The sequence below is a fragment of the Pholcus phalangioides genome, unplaced genomic scaffold (assembly GCF_987345545.1).
Source record: "Pholcus phalangioides strain wild (caught in Gottingen) unplaced genomic scaffold, Ppha-v1.0 ptg000022l_1, whole genome shotgun sequence".
Classification (NCBI taxonomy): Eukaryota; Metazoa; Arthropoda; class Arachnida; order Araneae; family Pholcidae; genus Pholcus; species Pholcus phalangioides.
Window position 1 is genome coordinate 2,071,108 of NW_028301615.1, and position 16,773 is coordinate 2,087,880.

Consider the following 16,773-nt stretch of genomic DNA (forward strand, 5'->3'; position numbering starts at 1 on the left):
CTTTTCATGATTAAATTTGAATTTCAGAAATGCTTGGTATGACTACCATGATTTTTTTTAAATCAAAAATACTTTTCTTCACTGACTAATCAATTTTTTTTCTAGCGTTTCGATGTGAATAATTATCATTCATTTTTATAAAATTTCTCTGGGTGGAAGATCGTCGTCGGTATATACGAGTTCATTTTCTTCTCGCCGTTTCTTAAACGCTGTTTGTTGGCAGCATCGAGAGGTGTCTAAGTAACATTGATAACTTCTGATGATGGTAACCACGAGAGTTGGAGAAACCTTGAGAAGAAAATTAACTCGTACCGACGATGGTTCTGCCCTCGTTCCCAAAAAAAAAAACTCTCTTCAAAGTGATGACTTCTGCAAAAATCTTATCAATCATTTATTTTGTTCATTTACAGAGTGGCAATGCGTTGCGAGGGGGTTCCAACAACGCCGGAGGTAGTCTGTGGCCAAAAAATGGAGGGTAAGTGTCTAATATGATGTCAATATATTAATTTTATATTCATATATTTGTAATTTGAAGATTTCCAACTGAAACAACCGAATATCTAAAAATATTCTTTCTAATAGTATAGTATCTAAATTTTCCAGCTTTTAAAATGTATTTAGTTCTGTGAGGTTGCCTGACCACGGAAGGGCACAGCAGCAGGAGTCGTATCTCTCATAGCGGGTGTTTCGATGATGAAGTTTGTTGGAGGAGAGAAAATAGAATTGTAATTTTTTTATATCACTGAGACACCATTTGTACGTTCCCATCACCTGTGCCATCTTAACGCAAGGGTTTGTTCGGGCTTCACCTGGGGTCCTGAAGAGAACAGGGACCTCACATAAAAATAAGATCCTTTAATTTGTGAGAACCACTCTTAAAAATAGCATTACGACACCTAGATTGTTTATATCGTGCTTTCAGTAGATAACGATTTTTTGTGCGTCCAAACATGCGTAATATATAGGCTGACCAAATTTCCTCGAGAGAAATACGGGAAATTGTGATTCTAAATACGGGAAAATACGGGACATCGCCAATTATCGCCAAAAGTGACGCCAAAACCGAACAAAGTTGCCAAATATTGCTGGAGTTACGGAAAAGTCACAATGGCGGGAAATGAAGCATTACTGCGGATTGCAGTGGATTAAAATGAATTCCACGAAAAAAAAAGTTCACCAAAACAAATGTGGGAGATTTACATTCTCATTTATATTTGTAATTATTATAACATAATTTATGAATTAAAAAATAATTTCAATAAAGAATAAATATTCAAGTAGCCTTCGTGTAAAATACAGGAAAAACCGGGACACTTTTGCTAAAAAGTCGGGACGGCCAAAAAAACAGAAAATACCGGGACTGTCTCGGGAAATACGGGACGTATATATAGACCTAGTGGGGGGGGGTGTTTCAAACCATGAGAGATAGAAACACAAACAAATGGTACCTCCGATGGGCTGGCCTGGAAATTTTAATTCTCCGGTGTGAAAAATAAGTTAAAAATTTAAGTAATAGATGGTGCCACAGTCGATTAATCTCGTTACTTCTTTCTTTGGTGTCATTTTAAGGTGATTTTTTACAACAAGAGTTCTCAAACACCATATCAGTTGATCTATGGGACATGGCATCCATTGCACGAGAGACGGCTTCAAACTCCCCTTTTCACTTTTTCTCATGTTATTGCCAGGTAAGGTGATCCGAATCCATCATAATACGATTTGACCAATGTTTACGAAAGACAAGATCATCCACTGTTTTAAAAATATTGCACCGGCACTGTGGTTCCCATTTTCTCGCCTGATTTGACAAACGGTGTATTTGAGATTTCAGGCCAACCCATTAATTAAACGAACACTACTTGTTTCATCACTCTTTCTATCACTGTTTCCAAGTTTCGTTATTTCAAAGTTAGGGGCTTCTTTCTGAATCACCCTTTATCAAACGGATACAGTAAAAAACCCTTATTAACACTCACCGCCTAAGATGCAGTTATCCCTTAATCCAGCAATATTTTCCCTTGTATAATAAAAGTATGCACTTCAAACCCTTGATTTTAGAATAATTTTAGAATAGAGGATCACCCTTCTTCAACGGACGATTTTTTTTTTTTTTTTGTTTGTTGCATAGATGAACGCAAAAGACGGATTTTACTGTACTATATTTGAAGCTGTTCAAATAACTAAATAACTAACAGAGGTAACTGAAATGCTCTTATAAAAATAAACATTCAACATACAATAAAATAAATATAAATCAAATTTTTATGGAAAAATAATTTCAATAATCTTAAAAATTGCATTTTTTTTTCTGGAATCTTTGTTTTTACGAAATTCTCACATTCAAAAGAACTCGTACACATTAATCTGTTTATACACCTTTTTTTTTTTTGCATGTCTCATAAACAAAAATGTAATGCATAAAAATTTCCAATATCAATCTTCAATTGAAATTTTCCAGATAATGAATATTATATAGAATTTATTTTATTTATTTTTTTCTGGCATCGTTTCTTTATTTCATATCGTTTCGTTTTAATATTTCTTAACAACTACACAGCTTTTGTTTTTTTTATTAAGATTTTAAAACAAAGGCATCAGTGTATATTTCATTTCCCCATTATATCAAAAACAAAATGAAATTCAGATTCTTAAATGGAATTCATCACGCAATACATTTTTCATCGAATCTAATGGAAAATTTTCTTTAATTCCGTTCAAAAGCATGCGTGAAGAAGAATTCAATCTGCGAATGTTTGCAAAAAATTTACAATCTCACCGCTAAAACGTGTGTAATGTGAAAAAATATATATATATCACCTCAATCTCCATTACATTTCAATAAACGGAAAATTTATTTCTGGTAAATAACAAGTTTTTATTCTACCATAATTATTCTAAAAATTTTAAAACAATATGTTGTATCACATTATATTTATAACTATTGAAAAGAAAAACTCAATGCGTTGATGTGAGAAAATATAATTTTTTTAGTATAAAATTAATTGAACAAAATATTAATTAGTGCTGAATTCGGTAAATTGTGAAATCGGTAAATAAATTTTAAAAATAAAAAGGGTTAGAAACACATGATATTTTAGTTAAAGCGAATAATATAATTGAATAATTAATTAATCATTTTTTAACACTGATATGATTTTGTTCGCTATATGCATAAATGCAAAATATGTTGTAAAAAATTATTTTAAAAAAATTGTTGGTCTGTTGATGTAAATAAATAATTTTTTACATCAGGCATTTTATCTACATGTGCATGACATTTACATCAGACACATATTAAATCAACATCACTATTCAGTGTGTTATATACAGTTAGACTTCTCTGTTAGTTATACGTGTTTAGTGGATAATTTATTTTTGTCTTATCCTATACATTAATATGAGGAAAATCTTGTAAGTGGATACAGTTTCAGCGGATAAAGTACTGAATGCTTATTCCAAGTCCAAAATTTTAAAATTCAAATATACATATACACATATCAAATATACCAGTAACACAAACGAATCAAATATACCAATGACATCAAATTTTGAAAATATTTCTGTATCCTGAGTAAACCATCCCAAGATGGCCTCTCTGGGCGGTCAGCGGTCATGTCTGTCTGTCTGTATCCTGAGTAAAACAGTCAAATACTATGTAATTCGGTGTGCTCAACACAAAATCTAACCGTAAGAAAGTTGCATTGGCTCGGTTTTCTTTGTAATTGCACATTTAATACATATACAGTAGTACTCGGTATGAAAGAAAAAAAGAAAAAAAAAGAAAGTGCAATACAAATACATTGAAACGCATTAGCAAAAATAATAAATATTTAAAAAAACAACACAAATATATAAAGACGGAATATTAATATTCATAAAAATGCAAGAAAAAGACTAAACACAAATATATTGCAACACTATAGTTTATTTACTCTTAACGTGGGAATACCTCCGATAAAAATGCCGATAGAACTGTTTCATGGTGATATTCGTGCTCAGCAGATTATTCAGAATGTAAATCGTGTATTTTCATGAAGGACGCGCTTTCAATGTTGTCCACAAATACCGCTCGTAAAGCACGTTTTTCACATATTTACACGATAATGTCTCAAAAACAAGGGCCAATAAAACATTTTCATCGTGATATTCGTGTTCAGCAGGTCAAAATTATTCATAACTAGCTGATACCCGGCGACGTTGCCCGCCTCGTAAAAAATGTATATATATGTATAGCTTATTAATTATTTCTTAATCAAAAACATTTCTACATCAAGTAAGAAAAAATTACTTTTATTTTTAAATAGTTTAATTAAAAACTTCAGGCAATCACTTGTGGATACACAATATGTTTTGCTTTTCAATCTGGAGTGTAGATGTACAAATTTTTTGGATTACCAACATGAAAACAGTCCGTGTGAAAAACAGGGCTCAAGTAGGTTGATACCTGCCACTGCTAACGACTGGTCTTGCGCTTTGTTGATGGTCATGGCTAAATTTAAAAGTATCGGGAACTGTAATCGCTTGAAAGTGAATGGCATTTCTTCGGTGATAATTGGGATGCGTGGAATGAAGACGTCTTCTCCTGTGTCACATCCAGTTAGAATCATTGCTTCAATGATGTAATTGTGCAATTTCTTCAGGCAGAGTCCGGTGTCATTGCAGAGTATCGGTATCTCCAAATTTCTTAAAATCATTTTAGGTGCTCCGACTTTGAGGGTCAAGTTGTATGGTGGCACACCCGGAATATCCAAAGAGTTCAGAAATTCTGCAGGATACAGAACTGTCTGGGCTGAGTCTGTGACAGTGTCAACCGATTTGTAAGATGTGGAGTCTCCCGGAATAATTTTTAGGATTTTTTTCGTTGACCTTGTTCAAACTATCATTTTTCGGTGCCAGAATCGCTCTCTCACAAAGCCACTCATGGTTTCGGTGATTTTGTTGAATGTTTGGGAAGACTTTGTCTGCAAGTTCTTGAACTGAGTTTTGTGTGGCAACTGGCAAAATCCATTTGGGAACGTAATCAGTTCAGTGCTTCGGTCTACGGGAATTCTTCCATTGCCAAGTTTGATCAACTGATGTGAAAATGATAGAGGTGCCGAGTCATTTTGCAGTGAAACTCGCATGTTGGTAGATAATGATAAATTTTAACTTCGTGTCAGAGTGTTGATGATTTGAGGCAAGCATTAAGTTAATCAGCTGGCGTTGAAAATTTTTATTCCCAGTTTTGTCGTCGTAGTTGTTCTCTGTTGTTAGCATTGGCGTACGCAAGGGGGGTTTGGGGTTTGCAGGAAAAACGTAAAAACCTCCCTTTAGAAGGAAAAAAAATCTGAAACCCCTCTCGAGAAAGTTCTGCGTACGCGCATGGTTGTTATTGACGTCATATCATAAATTTATTGTCAATTTTGGCCTTGAAAATTGATTGATGAACTGACAACACCCGGAAAACAAGTGTTCGATCACTGTTACAGAAAATATATTGGCTCGAAATATGTGATGAAAATAATGTTTGTGCAGACAATGCAAAAAAAAGGAATGTGCATCGGGGTTTTTATCATTATAAGTTTTTTCTGAAGTGCTAAGAGATGGCTCTCAAAAGACATCTTTCTGTTGATCTCTAAAGCTGATTGTTTACATCGATAAATTTTCACTTGAGGGATATGTTTTTTTTTTCTTTTCTTGCGCGTTTTAAACGTAGTACTACTGTTTTTGTGCACGATCGGACACTTTCCACCAAGGGTAGCACTCGTCTCGTTTGCACATACACGCAAGTGTGTTTAACAGGTTAAGCAGGTTTTAACTAAGCAGGTGCAACAGGTGCACCCGCACATGGCCCATTTGGAAGGGAGCCCAGAATGGGCCTAAATGGACCATAAAGGGCCTAAATTCAAATTCTTGCCCAGGTCACAAGAATGGCTAGCTACGGCCTTGCATACTCGTGAAGAGATTGAGTGTAATAGAAATTTACAAGTAAAAGTTATATTTGTGTTACTTTTTAATATAGACAGAAAATTTTAATGGAGATAGTTCATGTATTTTGCATGACAGGGTGGACGTATAAACAACTGAGGTAGAGGTATTAAGCTTTCAGTCCAAACGATATTGATGAATTTAAAGAAGTTTCCCTCCCCCACTGAGAACAGGCAAACCTTCAACACGATACTCATGTAGCATGAAAATTCAGGCATCTGTCACTTCACTTCCAGTATGGAAGACAGATGGTAGCAACACTCTCTCACGTCATAAATACATTCTGGTCATGCAATAACACTTTCAAATCACCACATACTTTCCCTTTGTGCTCATTGTCTTTCACTAATTCGAGCATGTATTTCAAAATATTATATGACTCTTAAGTCACATTGGCATAGGCAACTGCAAGAGAGAACTTTCATGACGTTCCCAATATGAAGAAGAACGCCCTTTTTAAACTATATTTTGAGACATCCATAAAATGTCTTCATTCCTGTGGCTCGTATTCAAATTTCAAAGCAATTTTTTAAGCCCCAAACATCGTTGCAGAATGTCATCACATTGTCATTTCCAAAAGGAGGGAGAGAAGTTCGTTTCCTATGCCTACACTCAGTAATTTTTGTGTCTGGCTGCAATGTCTTTTCTGTCACTATACTGTAGATATATCAGTTAAATTAGGCATACACTGTTGAATAACAAATTTCTATTTTCAGATTTGAATTTCCCACACCATAAACCTTTAGAAACAGATATTTCCCACATAAGAAATTTTTTCTTTGTAGGGCAGTGTAAATATGTGTATTGTTATAACAAACGACTTTCGTTTGTTATTTCTACCATTGTACTTGTACTTTATTATTGTTTCCAAATTATCGATCGTTAGTCGAGGTCCATAGCAATCACTTGTTTTATATTATCCGCTTAGATAGTAATAAGTTTTACAACAGAGAATAAACATGAAATGCAGGGGGAAGTATTTGAAACATTTTTACGAGCAACGGGATTTAATCAATTGGTGAAGCTTTCCAGACAATATGACGCGCCAATCGAGGGCGAAAAACAAACAATAATCACGATGAATTTAACGTTAGAAATAATTTTTTAGGATGGATAATTTTTTATATATTCTTTCTCTCTCTCTCTCTCTCTCCCTTTGCGGTCGTAATGCCGAAAAGTCTTAAAAAATGATATAAACCTACAATACATATAGATTCGTGTGACTCTCATATGAGAGATTTAAAAAGTAAGACAAAAATCCATTTTATTTATTGGAATTCGTTTAAGTACACTCATACTCGGTTATAACGACATCAGTTGTAACACCATCTCGGCTATTACGCCAATAATTGCTACGTTCACAGCTCGAGGGACGTGGTGGTAAGATGTTCGTCTATCACCGTGAAAGTTGCCGTCAGGTCCCAGGTTCAAATCGGGCAAGAACATATAGATAACAAGATATTTTTTTCCTAACTTGCTTGAGTTGACCATCGATAGATGGCCCCTTCATTTCCAACTCAACTCGTTAATGGCAGTAAATTGCAGTACACCAAAATGACCGGAGTTGGTGGCGTGGTCTATATTCCCATAGATATATATATATATATAATGAAGTAAATGAGCCTTGCTTACAACGTCAATGAAAAGGAGAACCACCTCGAATACAAGGACATATTTTGGTCACTTTTGCTTCCGTTTTATGTCGTTTTCCAAAGGAATTTATAGAATTAGAACTCAGCGCATTATATATGACAATACTTGTGTGTTGCTGTTATAACTAACGCGAAAAATATGATTTATTACATGTTTGATGCTCCGGCTTGAATATTGATATCCTCGTATTTCCCTTAATTTTGCCTTTCCCAAATTTTTCTTCTGTCAAAATGTCCTGTTTTGTCAACGCGAAGCGTATTTCAATTCCTAATTTTTCACTAGAATCAGGCATGAAAGTTATTTACCTAATTTATAAATTGTGTTATAATGAATATGACTATAATTATAAATTTTACCACCAAGTTGTAAATTTTCTACTGTCCACCCTGAAACTAATAAAAACTTCATCATAGGAAAAAGTGAAAACTTCTAGTTATTCGGGCAAACTCTCGAACAAGGGATAAATTATTGCCTTCCCCCCCCCCCCAACAAAACCAATTATAAATGTTCATCCAAGCTATTTTACATGGTTTTTTTTTTTTTCATTTTCCATGAAATACGTTTTAAATCACTGCAGATACGCTGTAGTAGGTCCGAAACTAGAGGGAGGGCCGGGAGGGCAACTGCCCCTGGCTGCAAAATTTAGGGGTCGGCAATTTTAGGTGGAAACAAAAAATACCGTTTTAAAATTATCAAATTTTAAAGTTGTGGGGGCGGCAAAAATCCAGTTACGACCCTGGGCTGTAGTACTATATTTCCCAGTAAAGCGAAGAAATACTTGACATCTTCTCTCAGAACTGGCAGCATTTTTGGCAAGAATTGGCAATATACCATATTTTTCATTTTGATGTCCCGTACTTTTCTCGATCAAACATAATCACCTTAAGTATAATGAAATAACAACTTTGTACGCACTACTTGATTGCATCTGATTATATTTTTCGCCTTAAAAAAGTCAACCTCGGTTGTGACGACACCTCGTTTAGAACGACAAAATTTCGTGCAATCTTCAATGCCGTTATAACCGAATAACTGGCATTTCCGAAACCACTCGTAGATTCATTCAGTGACAGTGAAATATTTCTTCAAAGTTCAAGTTGATGTTCTTCTACTTGAACTCGGATTTTAATATCTTATACCGGATGTACTTAAATAGTAAATCTATGGAACACACATTATTTCTGACACGTGGATAGGATCCAGTTTGGCTGCTCACGGCACTAACGGCATTGCTCGAGGCATTATTCTCGAATAACAACAAACGCAACGGCGCGGCGTAAGCAATAAAACTTGCAACGATTCATCTCTCAGCACGGGTTGTTGAGTAGAAAATTATATCACGGAATGGGAATGAAATATATCGTCGTAAGAGCGCCAAGGATATAAGGGATCATCAACCCGCATTTTAAGATAGTATCGTTCTCCCGGAATAAGGCGTGAAATATTATCGTAAGATTTTCAAAGATGACATAAGATTATCGATCCTTCCGATCGATATGGCCAGAGACATAGTTCTATCTCTCTCTCCTCTTTTCTCTTCTCCGGAATAAATTGCGCGTTTGAAAATGTATGCGTTTAAATTAAAGTAAATGGCTAGAAATTTGCTGAACATTGTAAACATGTGTTAATTACAAATGACCTTCTTGGAAAATGAGAACGTTCAAAAGTTCAATCGCCTCTTTTAGAGAAGTTGCCGTTAAACTGAGAAGAGGGAGGGAAAAGTTTTGACTCCCCTTTTCTCTCTTTTGATGGTATTAATTAATCTTCTCTATCCTCGATTAATTCAACTTTTAAGACTTGGGAATATTTTTCCTCTTGTTCGAGAGAGAAAAAAAAATGTAGTTCAAAAGTTTCTCTCTCCGTGCCCTTTTGAATTTGATAAAAACAATTGGAAATATGTCATTTCTTATTATTATTTATGGTTTAAAATTCTATGGAGCATTCATCTTCTAACTTTCTTTCTATAATATACAGGGTGTCCCCATAAATTCATAAATAGTTTAAAAATTCACAAAAATTGAAGGAATTGATGTAATTTAATGTGATTTGTGAAAAAATTATTCTGAGAAAAGAAAACAATTTTTTTTTTGGTACAGAATTAAGAAAAATTAGTTAAAATTTGTGTCGATAGAATGCGCTGCAGGAATGATTGGACCCCGAACATTTCTTCAATCTCTACTGCGTCTGAAACGTTCGTAAAGCTTAAGTTTGAGATTCTTGGCTGAAATGAAACAACTTCACCAATAGTGCTGTATCCACCTATTTCAGCATCATAATGAAAATCTTATGTAAGCGACAGTAACAGAGGAAAATTCAAATACGACCTTTTAAGCGTACACCTTACATTTCATGACTCTGATTTGATTTAGCGCAGAACCATCTATCTACGAAAATTCCAACTAAATGTTTTTTTGCACCAAAAAAAAAAAGAATGAAAAAAGGTCCTTTAAGAGAGATAATAACTTTTTCGCAAACCGCGCGTCCAAATTCCTTCAATTTTTATGAATTTTTAAACTATTTACGAATGTATGGAGCACCCTTTATTTTTTTATTAATAGTGATGAAAATATTCAAAATAATACATGATACATGTTTGTTCGAAAATTCAAATCAATACAACCTGAGGCACAGCAAACTCTGATAAACATCAACCTATATATACGAGGAGGTACCCAAAAATAACCGGTATCGCCTTACCTTAAACGGAGCATCCGAAGTACGCGGTTCTCCTACTAGACATGCATAAATCCCTGTTCCCGAGTCAATGTCCCAAGTGGCGTTGCTTAGGAAGGTTAGGTTTGGCATCCGTTAATTTTTTTTTTCGTGGAAGTTGTTTAGTCTGTTCCTCATTTTTGGTCATGGCCGACTTACGAGAACAATGCGGGGCTGTGAAGTTTTGTTTCCTGCTCGGGAAAAAACCAGCAAAAACTGTTAGGTAGTAGTATGCTTGTCTTCCACCGCGAAGGTCCACGGGTTCGAATCCGGAAAGAATATAAAGAACAAGTTCTTCACCTAGCGATCCTGGGTCAGCCACCGATATATATGACATCTTCATTTCCCACCCAACTCCACTGGTTGGAAATTACCGGATGGTGACATACGAGACCGGAGTTGATGTGCGGTAAAGTAGCAGAAATTGTTGGGATGTTATAAACAGCTTACGGCGATGCAATGGGTAAAACTCAAGCGTACAGGATGCTTTTTTACAAGAAGATTGCACGACAGTTAGATTTGTGAGAGATAGCTGACTGGTTTTTGCATCATGCGACACAAGGCTTCATTCCCACATCCTTCACGGTGCGCCAGTTGTTAACCTGAAGCAGTATAACTCCTGTGCCCCAAAAGTCATACGCAACTAATCAGGGATATCGTCCAAATGGGGCACAGGAGTCATACTGTGTCCCGTTCGGACGATAGCCCTGATTATGACTTTTCTTTGTGTCTACGAATGAAGAGAAACCTGAAGAAAGAAAGAGTTTGTGTGTGAGCGAAAGTTTTCGGAACATGGATGAGGTGTGCAAACATGGATTATTTCCAAAATGTTTTCGACAATGGAACAAAGGACTTGACAAGTGTATTAGCTCTAATGGAGAGTACTTTCAAGGGAATTAAAGAATTTTGTAAAAAAAAAATTTTTAAAGAAATTCCGTTACTTTTGGGTACCACCCCCCCCCCCCCCTGTATTTTATTGCATCAAATTATCGGCTTGCAAAAACTAATTTGAATTGAAAAGTGAATATAACTGATTGATTTATTTTTTTTATTCCTCTTTCCAGACCAGAACATAATCCGTTCTACAGCAACATCGACTCCATGCCCGACATCCGACCACGTAGGAAATCCATTCCCCTCGTCAGCGAATTGGTGAGTGTAAAAAAATAACTCTAACATATATCAGCTGCAACGAATTTTATTCTTACAATATATATGTTACTGCCAAACCCCGAAACTGGCCGATCCGCGACGGGGGCCAGCCACTTCGCGAACTGGCTGATTTCGTTAAATATTGACCCTGCCAATGTTCGAAATTCGGACGTTGGCTGGCCAGTTCGAGAAGTGGCCGGTGATTCCTGGCCAAAGTCCGATAACAAAAGACATGATTCGGGATCATAGTCAAATTGGTGTATTTTGTCGAGATAATTAAGCCCACGTGAATTATGGCAACGCATCAAACCGCAGTCACGATGCGATAATGATTTCTTCCCCAAAATTTGGCAGAAAAAAACTATATATCTATATAATTATTTTTATAGTTTTTCCCTCTCAGATTTCATATTTTTTCTCCAGTCACATGGAGCACAATACAACTGCTATATATAGGCATGTATCACACGTTGGCGATTTAGAAAATACAACAGGCAAAATGACCTTCAACGAAAAAAAACCTTCCACGTTTCTAAGTGCGATTCGCTGAGATATTTTAATTGAAAAATTGGTAAGAACAAGATAAACCAACGGTTCTCAACCGGGGCTCCGTGTGAACTCCCCAGGGGCTCCGCGGCAGCTCCAGAAAAATACAAAAAACATTAAATTCGGAAAAAATAATTATAAGTATTTCTGAATAATAATAATAATAAATCAGTAACTTTGATGAATGAATGAAAAATAGACCCACACGGGGCTCCTCCACAGAAATTATATTCCAGAAAGGGCTCCGCGAGTCAAAAAAGGTTGAGAACCGCTGGCATAAACTAACGGACAACGCTTCTTTCCCTCGTTTATGCTGTTTTTCCCCCAGCTTTTCTTTGATTTTGAATTCTAATATCATTGCGAATATTGCATTTAGAAACGGGGATTTTCTTTTTCTTTTTGGCATCAGGAGAGACAGGGCAATAACTTTCTCATTGGATGTTTGAGGGAAATGGTGTCAGCATAAATTTTTTTGTATTTTAATAACTACACAACCACTTGCAACATGAATGGCATATCTGAATTCCACACGTTGTTTGGATACTTTTTCTAATTGGAAGTATGCCTCTAGGATCAACGAACGGTTCGCCAATGAAAATGCGATGCGTGCTGGTAACTATGCACGTATATACCTATGTATATGTACCCTGTATACCTGTACATATTTTATGAATGTATCATCAAATTATTTCAAATAATCAAACTTATTTTTAAAAAAAATACTCAAAATAAGTGAATATCCATTCAATAGATTATTTCAATTATCTGCCAATCATTTTTTCTGTTTATCTTTGGAAATTCATTTGTTTACTTGTATATAAACATTGTTATGTGATTTTTAAAAGTATTTTTTCTCTCTTCTCTTTACTATCGCTTGCATGGAAACAGGTGCTCAAGGTATTTAGACCTTTATATCAATTTATGTATGGATTTTCCCAATTTAAACATAGTTTATCGTACTCTTTCTCAAGTAGGAATTATTTTTTCCATAACTGCAATATACAGCGAAACTCGGTTATGACGACATAGTTACCAACAAATAAATGGGCAAACAATGTGTGTGGTGAGGACAAATCCTAAGAATTTTTTCCAATAACAACATAAGCGGAAGCATTAGCGATGAAAAATGTGCCGTTATATCCGAGAACAATTTTGGTTTTCGTTATTAAGATTTATTAACATCATTCTCTCGAGTCCTACAGTCAGTCGACCGTAAACATCGCTTATTGACGTTAGGACCCAGGGAATCCTGATAACCGCGTTTCACACTGATTTTGTGTCTAATATGTTTAGATATAGTCATAGGCGGAGATACGGGGTTGCATGGGGGGGGGGCGAGATGACTGACTTATCCAATGTATATGCGTATATTTGTATTGACATCATCATCGTCATGCCCCCCCCCCCTCCCCAGAAAATCCTCATCGTGCCCTTTCCCCAGACTTAAGTCTATCTTCCCCTATGGGTACAGCTCGTTCTTTAGAAAATAGACTTTGCTTCGCCTCTTGGTGTGATGCGATTATTCAAAAAACTTCCAATCTTCCCAATTTCGAACATTAAATGACTATTTTTGGCATAAATTTTTGCAATAAATAAACTTGTAGCAACCAACAGAGAAATTTTGCTCTCTTTCTTCGATATAGAATTAAGATCCCTATAGACGAGAGCAGTCTTGACATCCATCTTTAAGCTAAATAACAGGTTTTCTACTCCAAGTAATGTCTCGTAAATCTTTAAAAGCAAAAGAAAGCGGGATAGGGAACAGCGACTGGCTATAGCAATAATACTAACATCACATTCTTGCTCAAAGATGGCTCATAAGTCAAGGAGATCTAAATGAAATGATACTTTTTCTCCTCGCTTCAAAGAGGTGTTGCTATGACTTTTCTCGTAGTTGATGCGGAAAACAAAAAAAATATGAAAGTGATTCCCATTTATCTCGGAAGAAAAAACTGTTTCATAAATAAATGAACAAACAGGAAAATTAATTTTCCTTTCCCTAGAATCACGAAAATATATTTTATTCGGATATTCATAATAATATTCGATGAGTAAAAAAAAAAAAGTTGACTTCATTCCTCCAACTAATGAATTTGAAAGAAAGTTGTTTAATATTCCTTATTTATTATTTGTCTATTTAAATATTTAATTTCATCCGTTTTTAAATGGAAAAAAAAAAAGACAGGAAAAATATTTACTCATGAAATTCAAATACTTTCTCAGCAGTAATTTCCTTATTAGAAATTTCTTTGAAGTCACTAAATTGGAAATAACATTTCATGAATTCGTTGATGCAATTCTTTTTTCCGGAAAATGAATTTTTTCCCTAGTAGAAAGGGATGAAATCAAAAGATTTTCATTAATTCTTAGTAATTTATTTAACGCAATGTAAAGGCGTTTGGTTGTCTCCCCCCCCCCCCCGCTCTCTCTATGTTGTTCACAAAAACACCATCTCACATTCAAGAAGTTATTTTCCCCCCGTGAAAGTACACACACACAAGCGCGCGAAAGTATTTGAATTTAAAATTCTCTTTATATGAAAATTTTATTCGCGTGGAAAAAGTTTTAGGTATTTCTCAATCTTTCCTCAGTGATGCGTGACGTTCGCTTCAAAATTCAAATTTTCATACTTATAACTTTTACGTTCGCAAAATTCAAAGCACGATAAAGTGAATAATTTTTAAATAACATATTGCCTCGAATCGGTATTTATAATCTCCATTCCACGGTTTATCAAGATTTTAATGGAATTTAATATTCCGATGTTGAAAAATTATTTATTTACGTGTTTTTGTGTGTTTGATTTCAAGCTCTAAAATTTAATAAATTTTTTAATTATTTGAATTTATATGTATCATGATCATCGTATATAATGTTATGTATATGTATATGTCTTTATTTCTCTATCTGTTTAAATTGGCTTTTTTTTTCTTGCACTTGATGCATAAATGAATTTAAAACTGATTAATTATACTGAGATGCTGCACCTGTTATTCAAAATTCTTTGAAAAGTATAATTTTTTTTAATTCTTTAGAAAGCGATTTTTTCTAGTATTTTATCAATTTCTGTGAGATATTTGCAATATTGTAATGTAAAAAATAATTTTCAACTCCTATAAAATCTATTTTATACTCTTTCGAAGCTTATAAGTATCTTTTTTTCATTTTATAGAATTTCGTCAATTTATCTCTTTATTTTCAACATTTCATTTAAAGTTTTGTATATTACGAAGTCGTTTTTGAATTTTTTTTTTTAATCCATTTTATGAAATGATTTTTTTTATAAAATTTCATAAAATTCAGTTCCTAATTCCTTCGGGAAAAAATATAATTTGCTATCAATGATGAGTTTAAAAACATATAATTTTGATTTTATATCAATAATAACATTTTGTGAATTGGTTCACCAATAAATTTGAAATTATTATAATTTCTTGCGTTTTATTTTTATAAAACTTTGAGATTTTCTTTATTTTTAAAATTTAATTTATAATTATTTGATTTCATAAAATTGCACAACGTGTATTATTTCGATTTCAAAATTTAGCTTTAGTTCTTATTCTTAAATATTTATTAGGAATTGATTCTCACACGATCTTTTGATTTTCATAAAATCCTTTATCGAAATAACGTCACTGAAACATCAATTGTTTTTTCTGAAATAAAATATTTTAATGATGTTATTTTTCAAATTATTTTTCTATCCAAAATACAAACTGTAAAATTGATTCCTAAATATCTTTTCCATTTAGTATCTTAACTTATCGTATCAGATATAACGCATCATAAATGCACTATCAGATTATTATATCGAATTAAATTCAGGTTTCTTTTTTTTTGGTCCATAATTTTTTTCTACAAAATTCAAAAAATAATTTTCGAGAGATATAAGAGCTTTTCTTCCCCCATTACTGTATCGTTTGTGTACAGGGGTGTCCTATAAATTCATAAATACTTTCAAGTCGAAAATCGAAAGTGGTATAACTGGATGCCATTTGCGAAAAAGTTATTCTCACGAAAGGGTTTTTTTTTTTTAACATAAAAAAAATTAGTTAAACTTTTATTAATAGATGACGCTGCGCAAAAGAAAATCATTAAAAATATGCAAATCAGAGTCGTATAAAATGGAGGGTGTACGATTAGATCAACTTTTAACATTTGACTTAACATTTCTGAACTTTCTTGCTACTGGTGCTTACACCTAAGGTTTTTCATTGTGATGGATAATCCTTTTTCATTGGTGGATAAACCACTATCGCCGGCTGAAGCTTTACGAACGCTGTGGACTCAGAAGAGATTGAAAGGAGGTTCAAATCCGACATTCATGATTTGCTTTCGTGCAGTGCTCTCTATCGACAAAAATTTAAACTTTTTCTGTTTCAAAAAAAAAATTATCGCAAGCATGCTAATTTCTTCGATTTTTAAATTATGAATGAATTTTTTTAAAACCATTTAAGGATATGGGGGGCACCCTGTATGTACGCATTTTATAGTTATCATTATTATTGATCATACATGTTTTAATTAGTTGATTAAAGTGTAAATTGAATTAATTTCAAACAAAACATTACGTTCAGGTTTGAAACAAACAAAATTACGTTGGAAAGCGAATAAATTGATAGAAACGTATTTAAAGAAAATTTCATTAACAAATATAATTTTTAAATTAGTTTTCGGTTTTAATTAACAGGTTTGAAAATAATATTAAGTGATGGAAATACATTGGAAATGAAATTATATATA

The 16,773-nt window shown here is 34.0% G+C and overlaps 1 protein-coding gene across 3 annotated transcripts in view; it reads left to right on the forward strand.

Annotated features, from left to right (window-relative positions):
* The window catches only part of LOC149069322 (uncharacterized), a 220,564-nt gene that overhangs the window by 134,174 nt on the left and 69,617 nt on the right, over positions 1 to 16,773 (forward strand). For all 3 annotated transcript variants that reach the window (XR_016195044.1, XM_089249408.1, XM_089249409.1), the window contains exons 2-3: positions 411 to 475; positions 11,397 to 11,484. Coding sequence is in view for 2 of the 3 variants with exons in the window: in XM_089249408.1 (XP_089105534.1) it covers positions 411 to 475; positions 11,397 to 11,484 (153 nt within the window). In the remaining variant the exon portion in view is untranslated. The remainder of the gene's footprint in view (positions 1 to 410; positions 476 to 11,396; positions 11,485 to 16,773) is intronic.